This window comes from Erigeron canadensis, chromosome 2, assembly GCF_010389155.1.
Source record: "Erigeron canadensis isolate Cc75 chromosome 2, C_canadensis_v1, whole genome shotgun sequence".
NCBI classification, from domain to species: Eukaryota; Viridiplantae; Streptophyta; class Magnoliopsida; order Asterales; family Asteraceae; genus Erigeron; species Erigeron canadensis.
The window spans coordinates 25909008-25924528 of NC_057762.1; the positions used below are offsets into that span (position 1 = coordinate 25909008).

At 33.8% G+C, this 15521-nt stretch overlaps 3 protein-coding genes across 3 annotated transcripts; all 3 read right to left on the reverse strand.

Moving 5' to 3' along the window:
• LOC122586852 (phosphoinositide phospholipase C 2-like) lies at positions 1-6569 on the reverse strand. Its single transcript, XM_043758853.1, has 9 exons — positions 6100-6569; positions 4164-4360; positions 3903-4038; positions 3599-3823; positions 2951-3159; positions 2139-2256; positions 1365-1511; positions 1174-1260; positions 1-721 (listed from the first exon to the last, which is right to left on the reverse strand). Exons 1-9 carry the CDS (start codon positions 6412-6414, stop codon positions 428-430), a joined length of 1728 nt encoding a protein of 575 aa, XP_043614788.1. The 5' UTR covers positions 6415-6569; the 3' UTR covers positions 1-427.
• Positions 6570-8302: 1733 nt separating this feature from the next.
• LOC122589425 lies at positions 8303-12491 on the reverse strand. The gene is made up of 7 exons (XM_043761719.1): positions 12059-12491; positions 10091-10162; positions 9917-9984; positions 9658-9805; positions 9473-9556; positions 9271-9366; positions 8303-8702 (listed from the first exon to the last, which is right to left on the reverse strand). Exons 1-7 carry the CDS (start codon positions 12344-12346, stop codon positions 8697-8699), a joined length of 762 nt encoding a protein of 253 aa, XP_043617654.1. The 5' UTR covers positions 12347-12491; the 3' UTR covers positions 8303-8696.
• A 1258-nt stretch (positions 12492-13749) lies between these two features.
• LOC122587967 lies at positions 13750-14638 on the reverse strand. The gene is made up of 2 exons (XM_043760117.1): positions 14173-14638; positions 13750-13754 (listed from the first exon to the last, which is right to left on the reverse strand). The coding sequence occupies exons 1-2, from the start codon at positions 14636-14638 to the stop codon at positions 13750-13752; spliced, it is 471 nt and encodes a 156-aa protein (XP_043616052.1).
• Between the last annotated feature and the right edge of the window lie 883 nt (positions 14639-15521).

Here is a 15521-nt window from a genome sequence, read left to right on the forward strand (position 1 = left end):
TTAAAAAGATAAAAAAAATAAAATAAATAAGTTTCACCCAGGAATTAATGCGCATCAAAATAGTTCAGCAAGTTCTCGGGTTTGCCATTGCTCACACCAACTGTAAAAATATACCTTAAATGCTTTCAGGGTAGCCCCATTGATTGTACCAGTGTTGCTGCTACATCTGTCAATGAACAACAAATGCATGTCTACTAATATTGTAGCATTATGGTGCATTATCTTGTGATCTAATAATGCTGGTTGTACCACACATTTTACTATACAGACTGCAGACGTTATATGTTTGCTGATGATGATAGTCGATGAAAGTCAACATGGAGCTTCTGTACATAGTTTTGACTCTTTGCTATACGTGTGACCGTAAACACCATAACTGGAAAATCCAGCGCCTTGTAAAAACAACAGAAGAAATAGACAAGACAACCTAAACAGTGTCAAAGCACATAAGCAGCTTCACAGATTGATACACATCTCCCATTTGACTGTATAGAGGAACAGATCGTATGCCTTTACTTATCTCTCGTACTGGTAAACATGTTTGGCCTGCAAAATCATCCTTTTCTGATATATCATATTCATGAACTTCGATTCTAAGCAGAGCTAGTTCTGGAACTGTTAATGGGAACTCGAAAACTTCATTCCAACTTGGGTTCCAACTGTCCTCTACCTTCTTTGATTTTTTCATAGTAGAATCAGCAGGTACTCCAGCAATACCAATCTGCATATTGCATTGCAAAACAAAATCTGTAAAAACTTTCAATTCAAAAAAGGGATTGCAACGAGCAGCCTAAATGCCTAATTTATATTATTACAACATATATAAATGGATCAATAGACATCATGTGCAGTAGGCAGAATGAAGGTTGGACGTGTCGGTTAATGGGTCAAAATAAGTCAGATCCAGGTTAACCTAAAATGCAATTGTGTCCTTTTATTTAAATTGATCATTTACACAAGTATACCCACAAAAACAATACACATACAATTAGAATCATGTGATTTAGGTGATTGTGTGCCTTAAAAATACGCTTTGTACAAATTTGAACTTGTTTGACAAGTTTACATATTAGCTAAAGTAAATTTATTTCGCCTTTCTGAGACTAAAAATAGCCCATATAGACCCATTGATAAGTAAATGAACTTAAAGTGTCACGTTTACGTTTGGCTTACCTTCACATAGAAATCTGGAGGCGAGTATGCATCAAAATGTGTGTGTTTAAAATCATAATACCATCCTTCACCCATAAAAAGGGTTACCTGAGTAACATCAAGAGGTTAAATTAGTTAGTTATTAGGAGATTAGGATGAAGAAAAATCATCAAATTCAACTATTATAAAAGCCAAGTACGTTGGTCACTTACCTTAAAGGTCATTTTCAACGGTAGTTGGATCCGGGGGTCGAAGACCTCAGGACCATCCCTCAACAAGAGTTCAGGCTTTTTAATATATCCACAACCTCCATTGCCCCTGAACATTCCTTGCATTAACCACAGTGATCTTCCATACCCCTGTCACATTAGAGTTGTACACATCACTTTTGCCACAAAAATGTGCTACGCTTACAAGGTGATTAGTTCCAAAATAAAAAATCAAAAAGAAAAAAAAAAGGAAAACCTGAACCTACCACCACATTTATGTAACTACAACATATAAACTGTTGGAATTTTGCAAAGCATAAGACCATTCTCATTGGTGACTAATATAGAAGTCGGTTGGCATAACTAGAATAAAAAAATATTAAAATCTCAAACACTCCGCCAACTTGTTCGATCGGCCAATCAAAGTCGAAGTATATTTTAATATACTTTTTGTCCCATCTCATAGACAATGCCATGACATTTCTACATTAACTTTCTAGTTTATTATAATTTTATTGTTTTTGTTATATAAAATAATTATTTTGTTTAGGTTGTTAATGGGAGTGTAAAAATTGGTTTTAGTTGGGTTGGATAAATTTAAGAGAGAGAAATGACTTTTTTAATAAATAGTATCGTTGGGTTGAGTTGTGAATGGAGATGGCCTAAGGAAAATAAGTACCGAATAAACACATAAACATAGAAAACAAAGATACAAGTTCACATGCGTGAATATAAAGACTAAAATTGTAGAACCAAAATATGCAGAGAAAGACCAACCTGCATATTGAATGCCACCATCTGAGCTCCATGCATCCACCCAATCATTGGGTCGTAATTAGATGAGTCAAATCTTATTCCTTTAGGATACACTCTCAAAATATTTCTCTGCGTAAATCTAAAAGAATCCAACCATTAGTAGTTGGTTAGTATAAACAGGCTAGATCGAAGACCAAGAAGGCATGACCATTTAGTTAGTTGTGCTTGTATGGCAACATTGAATACTAAGAGAGCCACCTAAATTCAGAAAGAATTATTAACATGCAAGAGAACCGTTTTCATCAGAGGCGGGTCAAATGAGACATACAGGTTAAAGGCACCTAACTTGAATTGAAATGCACAAAATGACGTAAATCAACTGTATCAAAGGAGTTTAAGTTAATCGTGTAGTAAACTAGTAATATAACTTTTGTAATCATCTTTGGCATATTATTTATATGTCGAAATTTAATAAATGGACAGAAACTGTGTTTGCAATTCGGCAAACACGCCCATTATGACTCGAACTTGAAATTACACGTTTTAATACAAACCCATTACCCAACACACCACTAATTTTACCACCTCTGGTTTCCCTAAGGTTTCCCTATATGCCCCAATCATATCTAATATGGAAAACATAACATATAAATATACTTCTAATAACGGTTCTTTTACCTCCTTTATACGAAGAATTTTTTAGTTTCTTTCACTAAAAGATTGTAGTACTTGGATCATATGGTTCCTAAAATCAGAAAAACTTAGAACTATATGTCGGAAATACTCCCATTATCACATATCTCCCAGATAATGTTTGACAGAGTATCTAATACCTGACAATTTGTGGGCCATGAGTTTTTGCTGCCTTCTCAAGCTCGTGTTCACTTAAGCTAAGTCGTCTTACTTTATTAGGATCCACTTTTAGCCAATCATCCAAACCACCCTTTCCCTTTCCAGCATGTATGCCGATCAAACTTTTGTATTCAGGAGCTACACTGTCAGATTCAAGATCTTCATCATCGTCGTCGTCATCTGAATCATCCTGCAAGGACACAGTTAATTGCCAAGGAGGACGTTCCTATTAACTAAAGTTGATGTAAGAAGGTGATATTAGAGCTAGAAACTTCAGCCGGTTTATTCTAGAAAGGTTGATTGGAGTTGTGGTCAATCTCTAACGGGTCAAATATATAAATAAGCTAAAAGAGAAAATGGGTCAAGCAGGTCAAAGGGATTGAAGCCACCATGAGTTCATACTTCATGCACACAACCTCCGAAGGCGTTTCACTCAGAGTATAGCTTCTTCTCGTATAAATATTGTTCAGTCACAATCAAACTGTTTTATTGTTGCAAAAACAGAGCCAGAATTTCTTTGTCAGCAACCCAAATAAGAACTCACATGTGTTCATCTAGGCACATTTTGTCCAGTTACCCAACCCAATCAACCCACCCATCTTGCCACTCTGGTATATATGTACACGTACCTTATCATCAAGAGAGCTTGAAATTTCGCCACCCCAAGCTCCTGCAGATGGATCCTTCTCCTGTGGTCCATTTTCCTTTGTCTTTGGATTTCCCCCTTTAAGGTATTCTTTAGGCGGTTTAGTAGAGATGATGACACGTTTTCTGAGAAAGTCTGGTGAGGGCAATTTCTCTAAACATTCCTTGTCGGGAGTAAACAACATATCTCCGAATATTTGATGGACCATCTATATTATGGTCATATAAAGATTAACCCAATGATACCATAACCAGCAAAACAAAAGAAAAATGCTAAGATATAGTTACCTTTGCTACTTTAGCCTGAAGATCTGTGGTAAGGTGATCTTCTAAAGTAATCACAACAGGATACTCAGATGCAGAGAAAGCATGGTTTTTAATAGACTTTAAACAGGTGAGGAGTTCAACAGGACTGGTCATTGTCCTATATGATATAACAAAAGAATTAACGTCAATATTCGCGTAAACCTTTATGTTAAGCAAGACTTAGTGGTGACTACTGGAAGAAACACATTGACATCCAACACTTCAAAAAAGCAATTGTATTACATTCCATGAAGGACAAGCACATCATCCTTTTCAGAATTAGGCCATATATCTAACTCAATGACTCTTACACCTCTCTCCAACGCTTGAACAATGGGAACATCACTACAGTCACTACTTAGTTGATTCCCAGTTAGATACGAGTTGTGGCCAGTGAAGATAAAATAATGAGACAATGGTGCAGTCATATCTTGGTGAGCCTGGAAAATAAATAAGACCATTTTAGAATAAGAAAAGAAATCTGCAGTTATATAGACTACACATTCAAATTTAGTTTTTATCCTTTTTTTTTTGACAGTCTCTTATAAGTGAACAAACCAACTCTTACACATTAGATGACACCAATATGACATCTATATTACGTACACCTATGAAAAATACGCTTACTTATTACCAACTATACATCTGATGGAACTTAAAAGTCAATTACAGTGGGATTACACAGTTTCTGATAGATAATGTTAAATATTCATTACCATCTTGAGTTCTAGACAACCGGGTGTGCATCTAAACACGTGATTACCATACATGTACATATAAATTACGAAATTGTAGGCAGATGATGTGTTTGCAGATGTGAGTCTAGAACCTACATTCAAGGTATTATAAGCATAGATGCTCGAGTTTTAAATCAAATTCATAAATACAGCATTAAACAACTACTAAGATGATAAACCGACAACCAGAAGTGCCTGCTATAACATATTCATTATTCCTGAGGAGCTAAAGTACACAGTTTATCACAAGCAAATATGCATGTAAGTGTACAAAGTGTATTGCAGAACAATATTCATTCTCAATTGGATAAAGACGCTGATTCATTTTCGGTTCCTTTCATTGGAAGTGATGCTCAAACATCAAAGATGAGACTATTTCCGCTTTCTCTAAACAATTAGCTAACTAGCTGCAGTTGTAATATGGTGCCAAAACATGTCTTCGGATACAAAATTGAAATCATAGTTTCCAATTCAACTAAGCAGTGGCCAAAATTCAGATTGTCAGTCACTCCTTTAGCAATGCTCAATAATAACATAATTACTAGTTATATAACCAATTCACAATTCCTGACCACCCGAATTACTCAATGAAGCAGATTTAATTACAATCTAACAAATACAAATATGAAATATGTATGCATATGTATCTACATATAGGGTAAATGGAGAGGGATCCCTATTCAAGCTAACTGTATCTACATCCGTACTTCTAAAACTCTATACTACTATACAAGGTTGTGAAACTCGGGAATTGGGATCAGATCGGCGAGGGGGAGTCAGGAATTTTTAAAAATCGGATTGGAATCGGATCGGTGATTAGTGGGTTTTTTTATGTATAAGATAATAGTTTTTGAAATTATTTGTAAGAAAAATTAAAAATATATATAAAACTTCCAACTTAAACATAACATAAATTTTCAACTTAAACATAATCGTCTAGAAACACTAACATAATTGATAAAAGCTTTAAAAGAAAAGAAAAAAAAAAGGTTTGACTTTGGTTGACCCGATCCGATACAGCTGAGTCTTGACCGATACAACTGAGTCTTGACCGATACGGCCGAGTCTTGACCAAGTTGACCCGAGTCTGGAACCCCGGGCGATTTTCAAATCGAGTATGACAAACTCGTATCGTACATACACGATCCGACTCGGCTGTATCGGCCGAGTTTCACACTGCTACTAAAATCTCACACGACACCGTCGACCACCAGCGACCGTCAGAAACCTCCATAAAAAACAAGAAACCGCCTGAAACTATTATCAACCTATTCTACTGTATATACGCATGTATGTATATATATATATATATATATATATGTACTTGATCAAGCATAATCACACACTAGCAAATACAGATATGTATATATATAGAATCAAGCACAATTACAGACTAGCAATTTATGAATTTATTTAAATAAATGAAAAGAAATCGAAATGACCTGACGAGAAGGCGAAAGAACCGGATTAGAAGAACAGATAAGGAATCTAAAGAAGGCGTCAAGATTAAATCCCTTTCGATGGAAAATAAAAGGAGAATTATGATTCATAATTATGGCTTCAGCTTCTTGAATGGTGGTTTTGTCCTGTTTCTGAACCTCAATTAAGAAATGCATAAGGTGATCAGCGGTCATTGTGCCGTGATCAGAATACTGATCGAACAGGAACTTGATTCCCGGTGGAGGCTCAGCGGACGGAATCCGAAAACGACGTCGGAAACAGAAACATACTGTGAATGTTTGTTTGGCGGATGCCATTGCATGGAATTGAAAAAGATGGAGTGAGTTAGGGGATTTTGAATGAAGGTGTAGCCAGGTTTTTGGGTGAATGTATATATTGGGCAAGGTATATGATATATTGTATGTATAGATTATATTATATTATTACAGTATGATTATTATTATTATTATTATTATAATATGCATGTGTAACTTTGTATTTGGAAATGGTAATGAAATTGATAGATGATTGAAGAAGGGCTGTGATAGTTGGAATTGGAATGCAAAGCTCAACTAACTTTTGAGGTGTGGGACCCAGAGATGTGGGTGTGTATACAACTGTCAACATAAATATACCTTTCGACTTTCACCATCAATCTAAATGAAGAAGCGGACGTCGATGTGTGTGTATGTGCACACTTTAACGTCGGCACATCCAAAAGAGAATAGTAAATAGAAAAATGATAAATCCTTCCTAAAAATCCTTTCTAAAATTATAAAAAATGACACGTGTTATCCACTAATTCTGTTTTTTAATTTTACCCTTTGACTTTACCACATGTCTTCATCCAATAGTTAAAAAAATTTTTAAACCAATATGTTAAGAGGATTAATCATTTCCCTAGTGAGTAAATAACACCTCACACCGTATTTCACGGGCTATGATGACGGGATATACTAATAATACTATACCGCTATATGGGGAGGTTTGAGATATATATAATTTAATTTTCAGGTTCTACTTAAAATTAAAAAGAAGACCTTACAAAAACAAAAAGTAAGAATCGAACTTATGTCTTTAGTGAGAATATATTATTTGGATTCTATTTATTATCTTTTTAATTTTAACATCTTTTTATATATATTTTATATCCACAAGTAGATTTTTAGACATGTTAATACATTCATCAAATTAGTTATAATATCTTATAGAAAATGATTAATCAACCTTACCAACCTACTAATCTATCTAATGTCTTAATGGACAAGTGTAATTCATTCATTCTCTCTCTAAATCTTTTCCTTTAACTATACCAAGTGTCACCATCATTTTGTTAGGTTGATTAATAGATTGTTTTGTAATATTAATTAATCGTTTTCCATATCATATATATCACTAAGTCGTGTTAAAAATCTCTATATTATGATGTCTAAAAGGGATGAGTATCATCTAAAGTTAATTTTAACTTTACTAGTAAAGTCGAAGGAATTTTGACCATTACATCAAAATCAAAGGTCAAAATGAAAAATCATATTTAAATTTTGACTATTGATTTTAATTCCACGGTCAAGATCATCAACTTAACCAATAAAGTGGACATTAACTTTCGAGGATCTCAGTCTATTTAAAAAAGGGTTACAATGGCCCATTTGTCATTAACTCATAAATAGTCCAAGTTAACCTCACACTAATGTCACATACGATGAGTGGAAATAAGGGCCTTGAATTGGGTCATTGTTATTCTAATGGGTTTGCTTTTATAGCTAGGGCTTATTCGGCTTTTGCAATATCATAAACCCACCAAAGAGATCCAAAATAAAAAAAAGGCCACCAATTTAAAAATTGAAAAAAATAAAATAAAATAAAGGAGATTCAAAATAGTATTTTGGGTCATCCATTCCAAACTATCTCAACTCTTCTTCAGGTAGATACGTCAAGTTGAACCGAACAAGTTAAAATCTTAGGACATGAGTCTTGTGTGTCGTCCCGTTACAATAAAGATACCAACACAACAGCATTTCTAAAACTATAACTCATTTTGTAACTAAAAAAAGTTGAATTCACAACAGAACTGTTCCAATTCTCACAAAAAGGAGTATAAATGTTGATATAGTCCACATCTTAAAATATGCTACGATGAGTCGATGAATTGGTGCATGTGAAACCCTTCATTCGAGCATCATAAGTCTACACAACACAGATCACTTGGTTGAAGCTATAAGAAACATATGTGGACATAGATATAGTTTTCACCGACCCCATCAATCCATATCGCACAATTCCAGTAAATCAGATGGTTCAACGCTCCATAGCATACAGGAAAGCACAAAAAAGAATCAAAATGTAAGAGAGCAATTAACTCAACAATATTCACAATTTACATAAGATGACATCAAGTGAAGTGGCTAAACCAGATTCACTATAAAGGAAAACATCTTTGCATATTGAGTAGTCCTCTCCCTTTGATTCTTGTAGATGCAGCCTTGGAAAGCTTAAGAAACGGCTGCTAATATATACTCAATTCACTTCATGGCTGAGGCCATGAAAATGCTTCTCATAAAGCCGAAGGATACACAAAAGCACTTACTGAATATCATTATTACACCTGAGGAAATAAATAACCAACTTAATTTCAAGTATAACTATGTTATTATGTTAGATGATCAAAAAACATCATTTTACTGGATTGCCAAGGGGTAAAAATGTCATTTCAAAATGTATCTAAACTGCAACTAAGGGGGTATATGGGATTGCTTTCGTCTCTGCTTATCTGCCTAGTGTATACGTATTTTTTAAAGCACATCAGCAATAACAAACACTATCTCAAAAACCGCTTATCTACTACAAAAGTGGAAAAAAGCAACTATTTTATAAACACTTAAGCAGATAGGTACTGGCCTGCTTATAAGAAGAACAACGCTTATTAATTAGCAATTCCTAACTTTAGCTTAAATGGTCATCATTTCATGAGTGCTATATTAAAATTTTTGTTGGTTACATTCTTAATGGAAGCTAGCCCCAATTCTTGTTATCAACTTCACTGTAATAGTTATAGGATAGTGACACTAGGACAGATTTTTCACAAGATGTACTTTACATTTTTACCCTTTGTCAGAAAGTTGTACAATCCGAACATGTTACATAAAACTGAGACATGTTCTAAAGTGACTTACCTGCCTTCTCCTTTGCCGAAGAATCATTAGCCATGAGCGACTAACCACATAGCACGGGAGAAGAAATCCTGCCAGCTGAAGAACAGAAACCTGGAACTGCAATTCATATCGTAGTACATTCACTAAGCGAACTATTGCAGACTATATATAATATAATATAAGCCAATGATCCCAGATAAGAAAGCTACAAACACGAACTCGCCTTAAAAAATTTCGATGACTCTGGCACCATTCCCAGGTCTTTTGTGACTAGCAAAGCTTGGCGTATCAGCAATATCATCATCAACTGCATATTTATGTAAGCAATACTAGTGATAATAAATCTATGGACTTTCAAAGTCACAAGCAAGTGTATATATTAAAACTTTTGATTTATCTTTAACTTACAATAAGAGCCATCAACCGGAGGTAAGCAATGTTGCTATTACTTGATACGGCGTAATCTTCGTAATCTGGTTCAAGAAACTGGTGCTCCGCAGAAGCAAATGCCAAAAAGTGAGTATCGCGGAGATCAATTTGTGGGCCCCAAGCATGCCTGAAGGAGACAATCGAAATAATAAACAAGTAGATGTTATCCAAAAATAAGAAAGTGTATGACTTTTTTTTAAAAAAATGAACAATTGCAGAAGTATTATAGCAACTTTACCTGATATCAATAGTCATAACATCAGGATTACTTCTTGTTGGTGGAAGAGTATAATTGGGTGCGTAAACCTGTGAATGAAACATAACTACATTACCATCTTAAAAAAGAAAAAAAAAAAAAAGAAAAGACTATATTCACCATCTTATACAAATGCGGGTCGGAAAAAGGCCAAACCTGATTACAAATCTCACAGGTTAGATCCCCTTTCTTATTACACCATTTCTGAATGCATTTCCTATGAGCAAACTACAATAGCCACAAAAAGGAAAAAGTGAAACTCGGTATGACAACTCGATTTGGTACTTTTTGTATTGCATTTAAACTATGAAAGCAACATAACTTTAGACAAGAAGAAAGGGTAAAACATATCACATCCACAAGCCCATCCATTAGATAATATATCAAAAAAGGGGCCCCCTTCATGTATATTAATGAAAGCAACAAGAAGTATTGCTCTCATAAACAAACCCTTCAGATATATTATATTAACCAACTAGGTTGGATCAAGTTATTGGAGCCCTTACCTTTGGAGACAGAGGTCAAGGGTTTAATCCTCATGCTCAGCAAGGCTGAAAGTCCTTTTCTAACCCGTAAGCAGTCTCTCAACCTTAAAGAGAGGTAAAGCTGTTCACATCTCAACCTCCCTTATACATCGTCGAAAAACGGTATTGGGACCCAAAACTCATTGAAGACGTTACTTACTTTTTTAAATTTATTATATATAAAATAAATATTATTAGATTATATCTTAATCCCATGTATACAAACGGTTACCTTAAAATAAGGCCAATTAAAAGATTAGAATTCTTTTTTATGCATATCGATAACATCATATGTTCTATAATTTTAAAACATTAAACAACTCTTCGTAGAAGAGTTGGCCACCTGCCGCCACTTTCTGGGGCAACCCGGGTTCGATCCCTGCCAAAGGGAGATTTGAATTTGGTTGAAATGTGGGTACCAATTCAGTACATGAATCAAGGGGTTTACACCAATTTACCCTTTTTCTATAATTTTAAAACTTTCCCTTTCGCAATTTCAATTGAATACAATATTTAAGACATTTTTAAAAAATATTTTTTATTCATAATATATTCAATCTTATTTTAACTCATACAAATTAAATTCAATATGTTTTAGACATTTTTAAGATAGGATGGTCCAATTTTGGTAAGTAGAGCTCTATCTAAATCTAATAAATTATAGAAATTTCTTAGATAATAAAGTCCAGTTTTAGGTAAGTTGAGTTTAATTTAGATCTAGTATTTGTAGAAATTCTTAGATTAAAAAAGAAAGAAAAAAAAAAGTTAACTTTTTTTTAGTTAAACTAAACTTCTGGTTGATTAATTGAAATATTGAAGTCTCTCGTTGGTTAATTGAGTTTGAGGCCTAACTGTTTTTTATATTAAGACACAAGTACTACACAAACAACAAACATCATAAATACAATTATTGCTTCAACTAGAACAAAATATCAGAAACAAACCTTGAAACCCACAAAACAAAACAAAAGTATACTTCAATGTTTTGAAAAAGGAAAAAAAACACATTTAAGAAAGGCATACATAATCAGCACAAAATCAACACGTATCTACAAGTAACTAAACCACTAAGACATACATATACTTCAATCTTTTGCAATAAAATAGAGCACACTTCAACATCATCATCACCATCTTAACATATAAAATACTAATTATTAAATCAAAAGAGCATGTAACTAAACCACCAATGTTGATTTCTAACAACAAAATTTGTATCACTCTGAGACTCAAAAGTATAATTAGGAAACCCAAGACAAGTTCTCTTTTTTTTTTTTTGTTCCAATTAATTAAGTAACACCTAACTAACTAATAGTTTGACCCAACAATTAACAACTAATTACTATTTTTCTTGAATGTAAATGTATATTATATATAAAATAGTATCTAGTAGTATTAAATTTGAAGGCCCAAAATTTATTTTATTCAAAAAAATGATATTGCTAACCATAACCCTTGAGTTGATGCAATTAAGTAAGCAGTTGAAAATTATTTTTAGAGATAGTTACAACTTTGTAGTATTTTAACATAGCAAAATGCCAAAATCCATATAAATATATTTAATTTATATAAAATAAAATAGAGAAAAAAAGAGAAAGACCTTGATAGTGCCATTACAAGCACAAGGGGATTCCAAATCATGTTGATCATCCTCTTCTTGACAAATTCTGCATTCTTTGATAATAACCATATTTGAGCAACACCCTTTTTCACTTTTTATTAAATCATTGTTTTCATCAACATTATTATTTTTATTATTATTGTTATTAACATCAATATCATTTCTTGGTGGGTTGTTATTTTGAAACAAATGGACCACTTCAGAAGATATACAAGTATTAAGTTTAGGGTGGTCTGTAGTAGTTGTCATTTGTTTCACACAGACCATTAAATGTTCATAAAACAAGCACACACACACACACACAACACACGAAGTGTGTGAAGGGAGGAGAAGGGGGGAGTTTGAAGAAGTCTGAAAATTAGGAGAGAAGTGACGAGAGAGAGAGAGAGAGAAAGAAGTGGGTAAGTGTTTTGAAAAGGTGTAATGTTTTCAAGTTACTTTAATGGACATGTCTTGTTCTATTCAATTGACTATATTGACCTTTATTAAGTTTTCATCTTTTTCTTTCTTTTTTCTTTTAAATCACGAAACACAAGGTGCACAAAACAAAATAAACAATACTAGTTTGGAACTTGTTTCCATGAATCAAGATTATTGGGTTTTTTTACGGATAAAATGGTTAATATTTTTGTGTCTTAGATGTTATGGATTTAAGTTTTATCTATACTCCTTATTAAAGATTATATACCACTCTCAAAATGGAAAGTGTTACCAAAATGTCACATACGAAATTACCAAAATGTCCTTAATAAACATCCCACCATGGAGGGGTTTTTATAAATTATCAAATTTATCCTTAATGAATTAATTAACATCCTAAACTCTTATCTTGCTAATTTACATTCTAAGTCATTATCTTATAAAATAGTTTTATTATCTTAACATCAACTTACACCACTCGACACCAATTGTCGATGTTATCACCACGCGTCACCAACCCCATTATACCGTCGTCGCCGTTACCGTCGCCGCATTGCGCGGGTACCATGCTCGTTATACGTATATATAGTTGCATATTATTATATGGGTGAATGGAATATGAGCCTGTTAGGCACCTAAGTTGAGTGAAAAATCTCTCATAAACTTTTTTTAAACCATAAAAATTATAGGAGGCAAACATTTATTCAAAATATTAAAATATTAGTATATGAGATATTTTTCATTCAACTTAGGTGCCTAATAGCTTCATATTCTCTTCCCCATATATATATATATATATATATATATATATATTTGTTGTGAATAACTAAAAGTTATTATAAATTTATCATTACATAGTATATCTTGAACAAAAAATAATATTAATTTGTTCATAAAAATATCCCCAGTGTATTCACCTTATCACAATATATATATATATATATATATATATATATATATAGTACAAAGAAAAATATGTCTCAGATTTGATAAACGTTTATATGAAGAAATTAAATGAACTAATTTTCAAAAAAAAAAAAAAAAGACCGCTAATTTTTGTTTATTGTTTCTAGCATTTGGGAAACAAACTAATTCTAAAAATATAGATAACAAGGCATAAACGAAGTTATGAAATTTGATGTGATAATTACACTAGTTTCATACACGTAATAAATAACACATACTAACAAAAGGTAATCATGGATTGGTCAAGTTTCGTGTATTGATTTTCTTCGTAAAGAAACATATAACTAACCTATAAAAGAAAAAAAAAAAAAAAACTATTAGAAAAATTAATTAAAAAATTGTCTTTACAAAACTATGCTAATGACTCTCGTAAAGTCTTCTCCGACATGGTCAAGTACTCGTCAAATGAGTCAACATTTGACTTGTATGTTTTTTTGTTTTTTTTTTTATTTTTATTTTTAAAAGTAAACTTCTATTAACACTCACCCCGGCAAATCACCGGCGGTCAATATGTACAAATTTTACACCAAATTGAAATTACACCAGTCACTCCATGTGATATTCATATGTTTCGTTCTATTTTTAAAATCATAAATAACTTAATGTCTTGATACTTTGGATGATACCAGTGGACTTTGCTTCAACATTGTTAAAAATACTTTCGTTTCTAGCCTTCCAGATACTCCAACAACTTATAATTATAATACCTTTGATGGCCAAAATCTCCTCTTTCTTTCTTCTTTGTTGCTCATGGACCTGTAGGATCTCTTTCAAATTAAACACAAAAAAAGGCGTCGTTCTGCACCACCCACTAATGAAGTGCCATACTCTCGCAGCAACAATACATTCGCAGAACAAATGAGTGGTCGTTTCCAGCCCTTCCCCACAGAAAACACATGTAAAGTCCCCACTTCCACAACCTCTAACCCTAAGAGCCTCCTTCGTTGGAATCCGATCCATGGCAGTCCTCCATATGAACATATTACATTTTTTCGGTATCCATTTACACCACTTAACCACATACCTGTTGGTATAATCATTATTGCTAATAAGAGACTCTTTCACGTTCTTTACTGAGAAGACATTGTTTTCTCCCCCACGCCACCCCCATTTGTCATCATCATCCCCAATCGTCACCACGTTCAGTAAATTTGCCAGTTCATCCCATTCCATAGCTTCCTGACTAGTTCTCGTGTTTCTGGTCCAATTCCACCTCTTGTTGATGTTACCATCTTCCTTGAATATTCTTTCTCCTACCTTAACTTTTTTTTATCCTTTTCAAGCTTGAATAACAATGGGAATTTTTCCTTGAGCGGCTCATCACAAAGCCAATAATCGATCCAGAACCTTATCTCGCCCCCGTTTCCTATCTCGCCCTTTAACAGATTACTTATACCCATTCCCCCAACCTTTACGGATTCAATACACTTAACAATATTGCACCAGACCCCTGGGAGGTACTTATTAGTAGGAATGAAGTTCCAGCCCCTTTTCGTGTCGTGTAATGTGTTAATGATCTTCCTCCACAGACTATTGGGCTCGGTCTTGAATCTCCACATCCATTTAGATAATAAAGCCACGTTTATGTCTCGTAATCTATTTAAGCCCAGTCCGCCCATACTAATGGGGGACGCCACTCTTTCCCATGAAACCCAGTGGATTTTGTTCCCCGAGTCGGAGCAGCCCCATAAAAATCTCCTTATACGAGCCTCCAACCCCTCTATCACAGTTACCTAGACCTTGAAAATAGAGAAATAGTATGAAGGTAAGCTTTCCATTACCGATTTAATTAGAGTAACTCTGCCAGCCATAGAGAGATTGATAGCCTTCCATCTGGACAATCGGGCCTCAAAGATATCAAAAAGAAAATTCCAATTTACTATCTTGTTCATATTCGCGCCAATCCATATCCCCAAGTGCAGGAATGGCAGAGTACCATTTGCGCAGTTTATACGCCTAGCCAAATCAACCACTTCCATTTCACCAACCCCAACTCCGAAAAGAGTTGATTTACCGAGATGGATTTTCAGTCCAGAGCACAGATTAAAAACTTTCA

Coding starts and splice junctions, on each gene's coding strand:
- LOC122587967 (XM_043760117.1), bottom strand. CDS start 14,638: ATGGAATGGGATGAACTGGCAAATTTACTGAACGTGGTGACGATTGGG.
- LOC122589425 (XM_043761719.1), bottom strand. CDS start 12,346: ATGGTCTGTGTGAAACAAATGACAACTACTACAGACCACCCTAAACTT. Junction 9,557..9,657: donor TCCGGTTGATGGCTCTTATT/GTAAGTTAAAGA, acceptor ATAAATATGCAG/TTGATGATGATATTGCTGAT. Junction 9,367..9,472: donor AGTCATCGAAATTTTTTAAG/GCGAGTTCGTGT, acceptor TATGAATTGCAG/TTCCAGGTTTCTGTTCTTCA.
- LOC122586852 (XM_043758853.1), bottom strand. CDS start 6,414: ATGGCATCCGCCAAACAAACATTCACAGTATGTTTCTGTTTCCGACGT. Junction 1,261..1,364: donor CGTTGAAAATGACCTTTAAG/GTAAGTGACCAA, acceptor GATGTTACTCAG/GTAACCCTTTTTATGGGTGA. Junction 722..1,173: donor CTCCAGATTTCTATGTGAAG/GTAAGCCAAACG, acceptor TGCAATATGCAG/ATTGGTATTGCTGGAGTACC.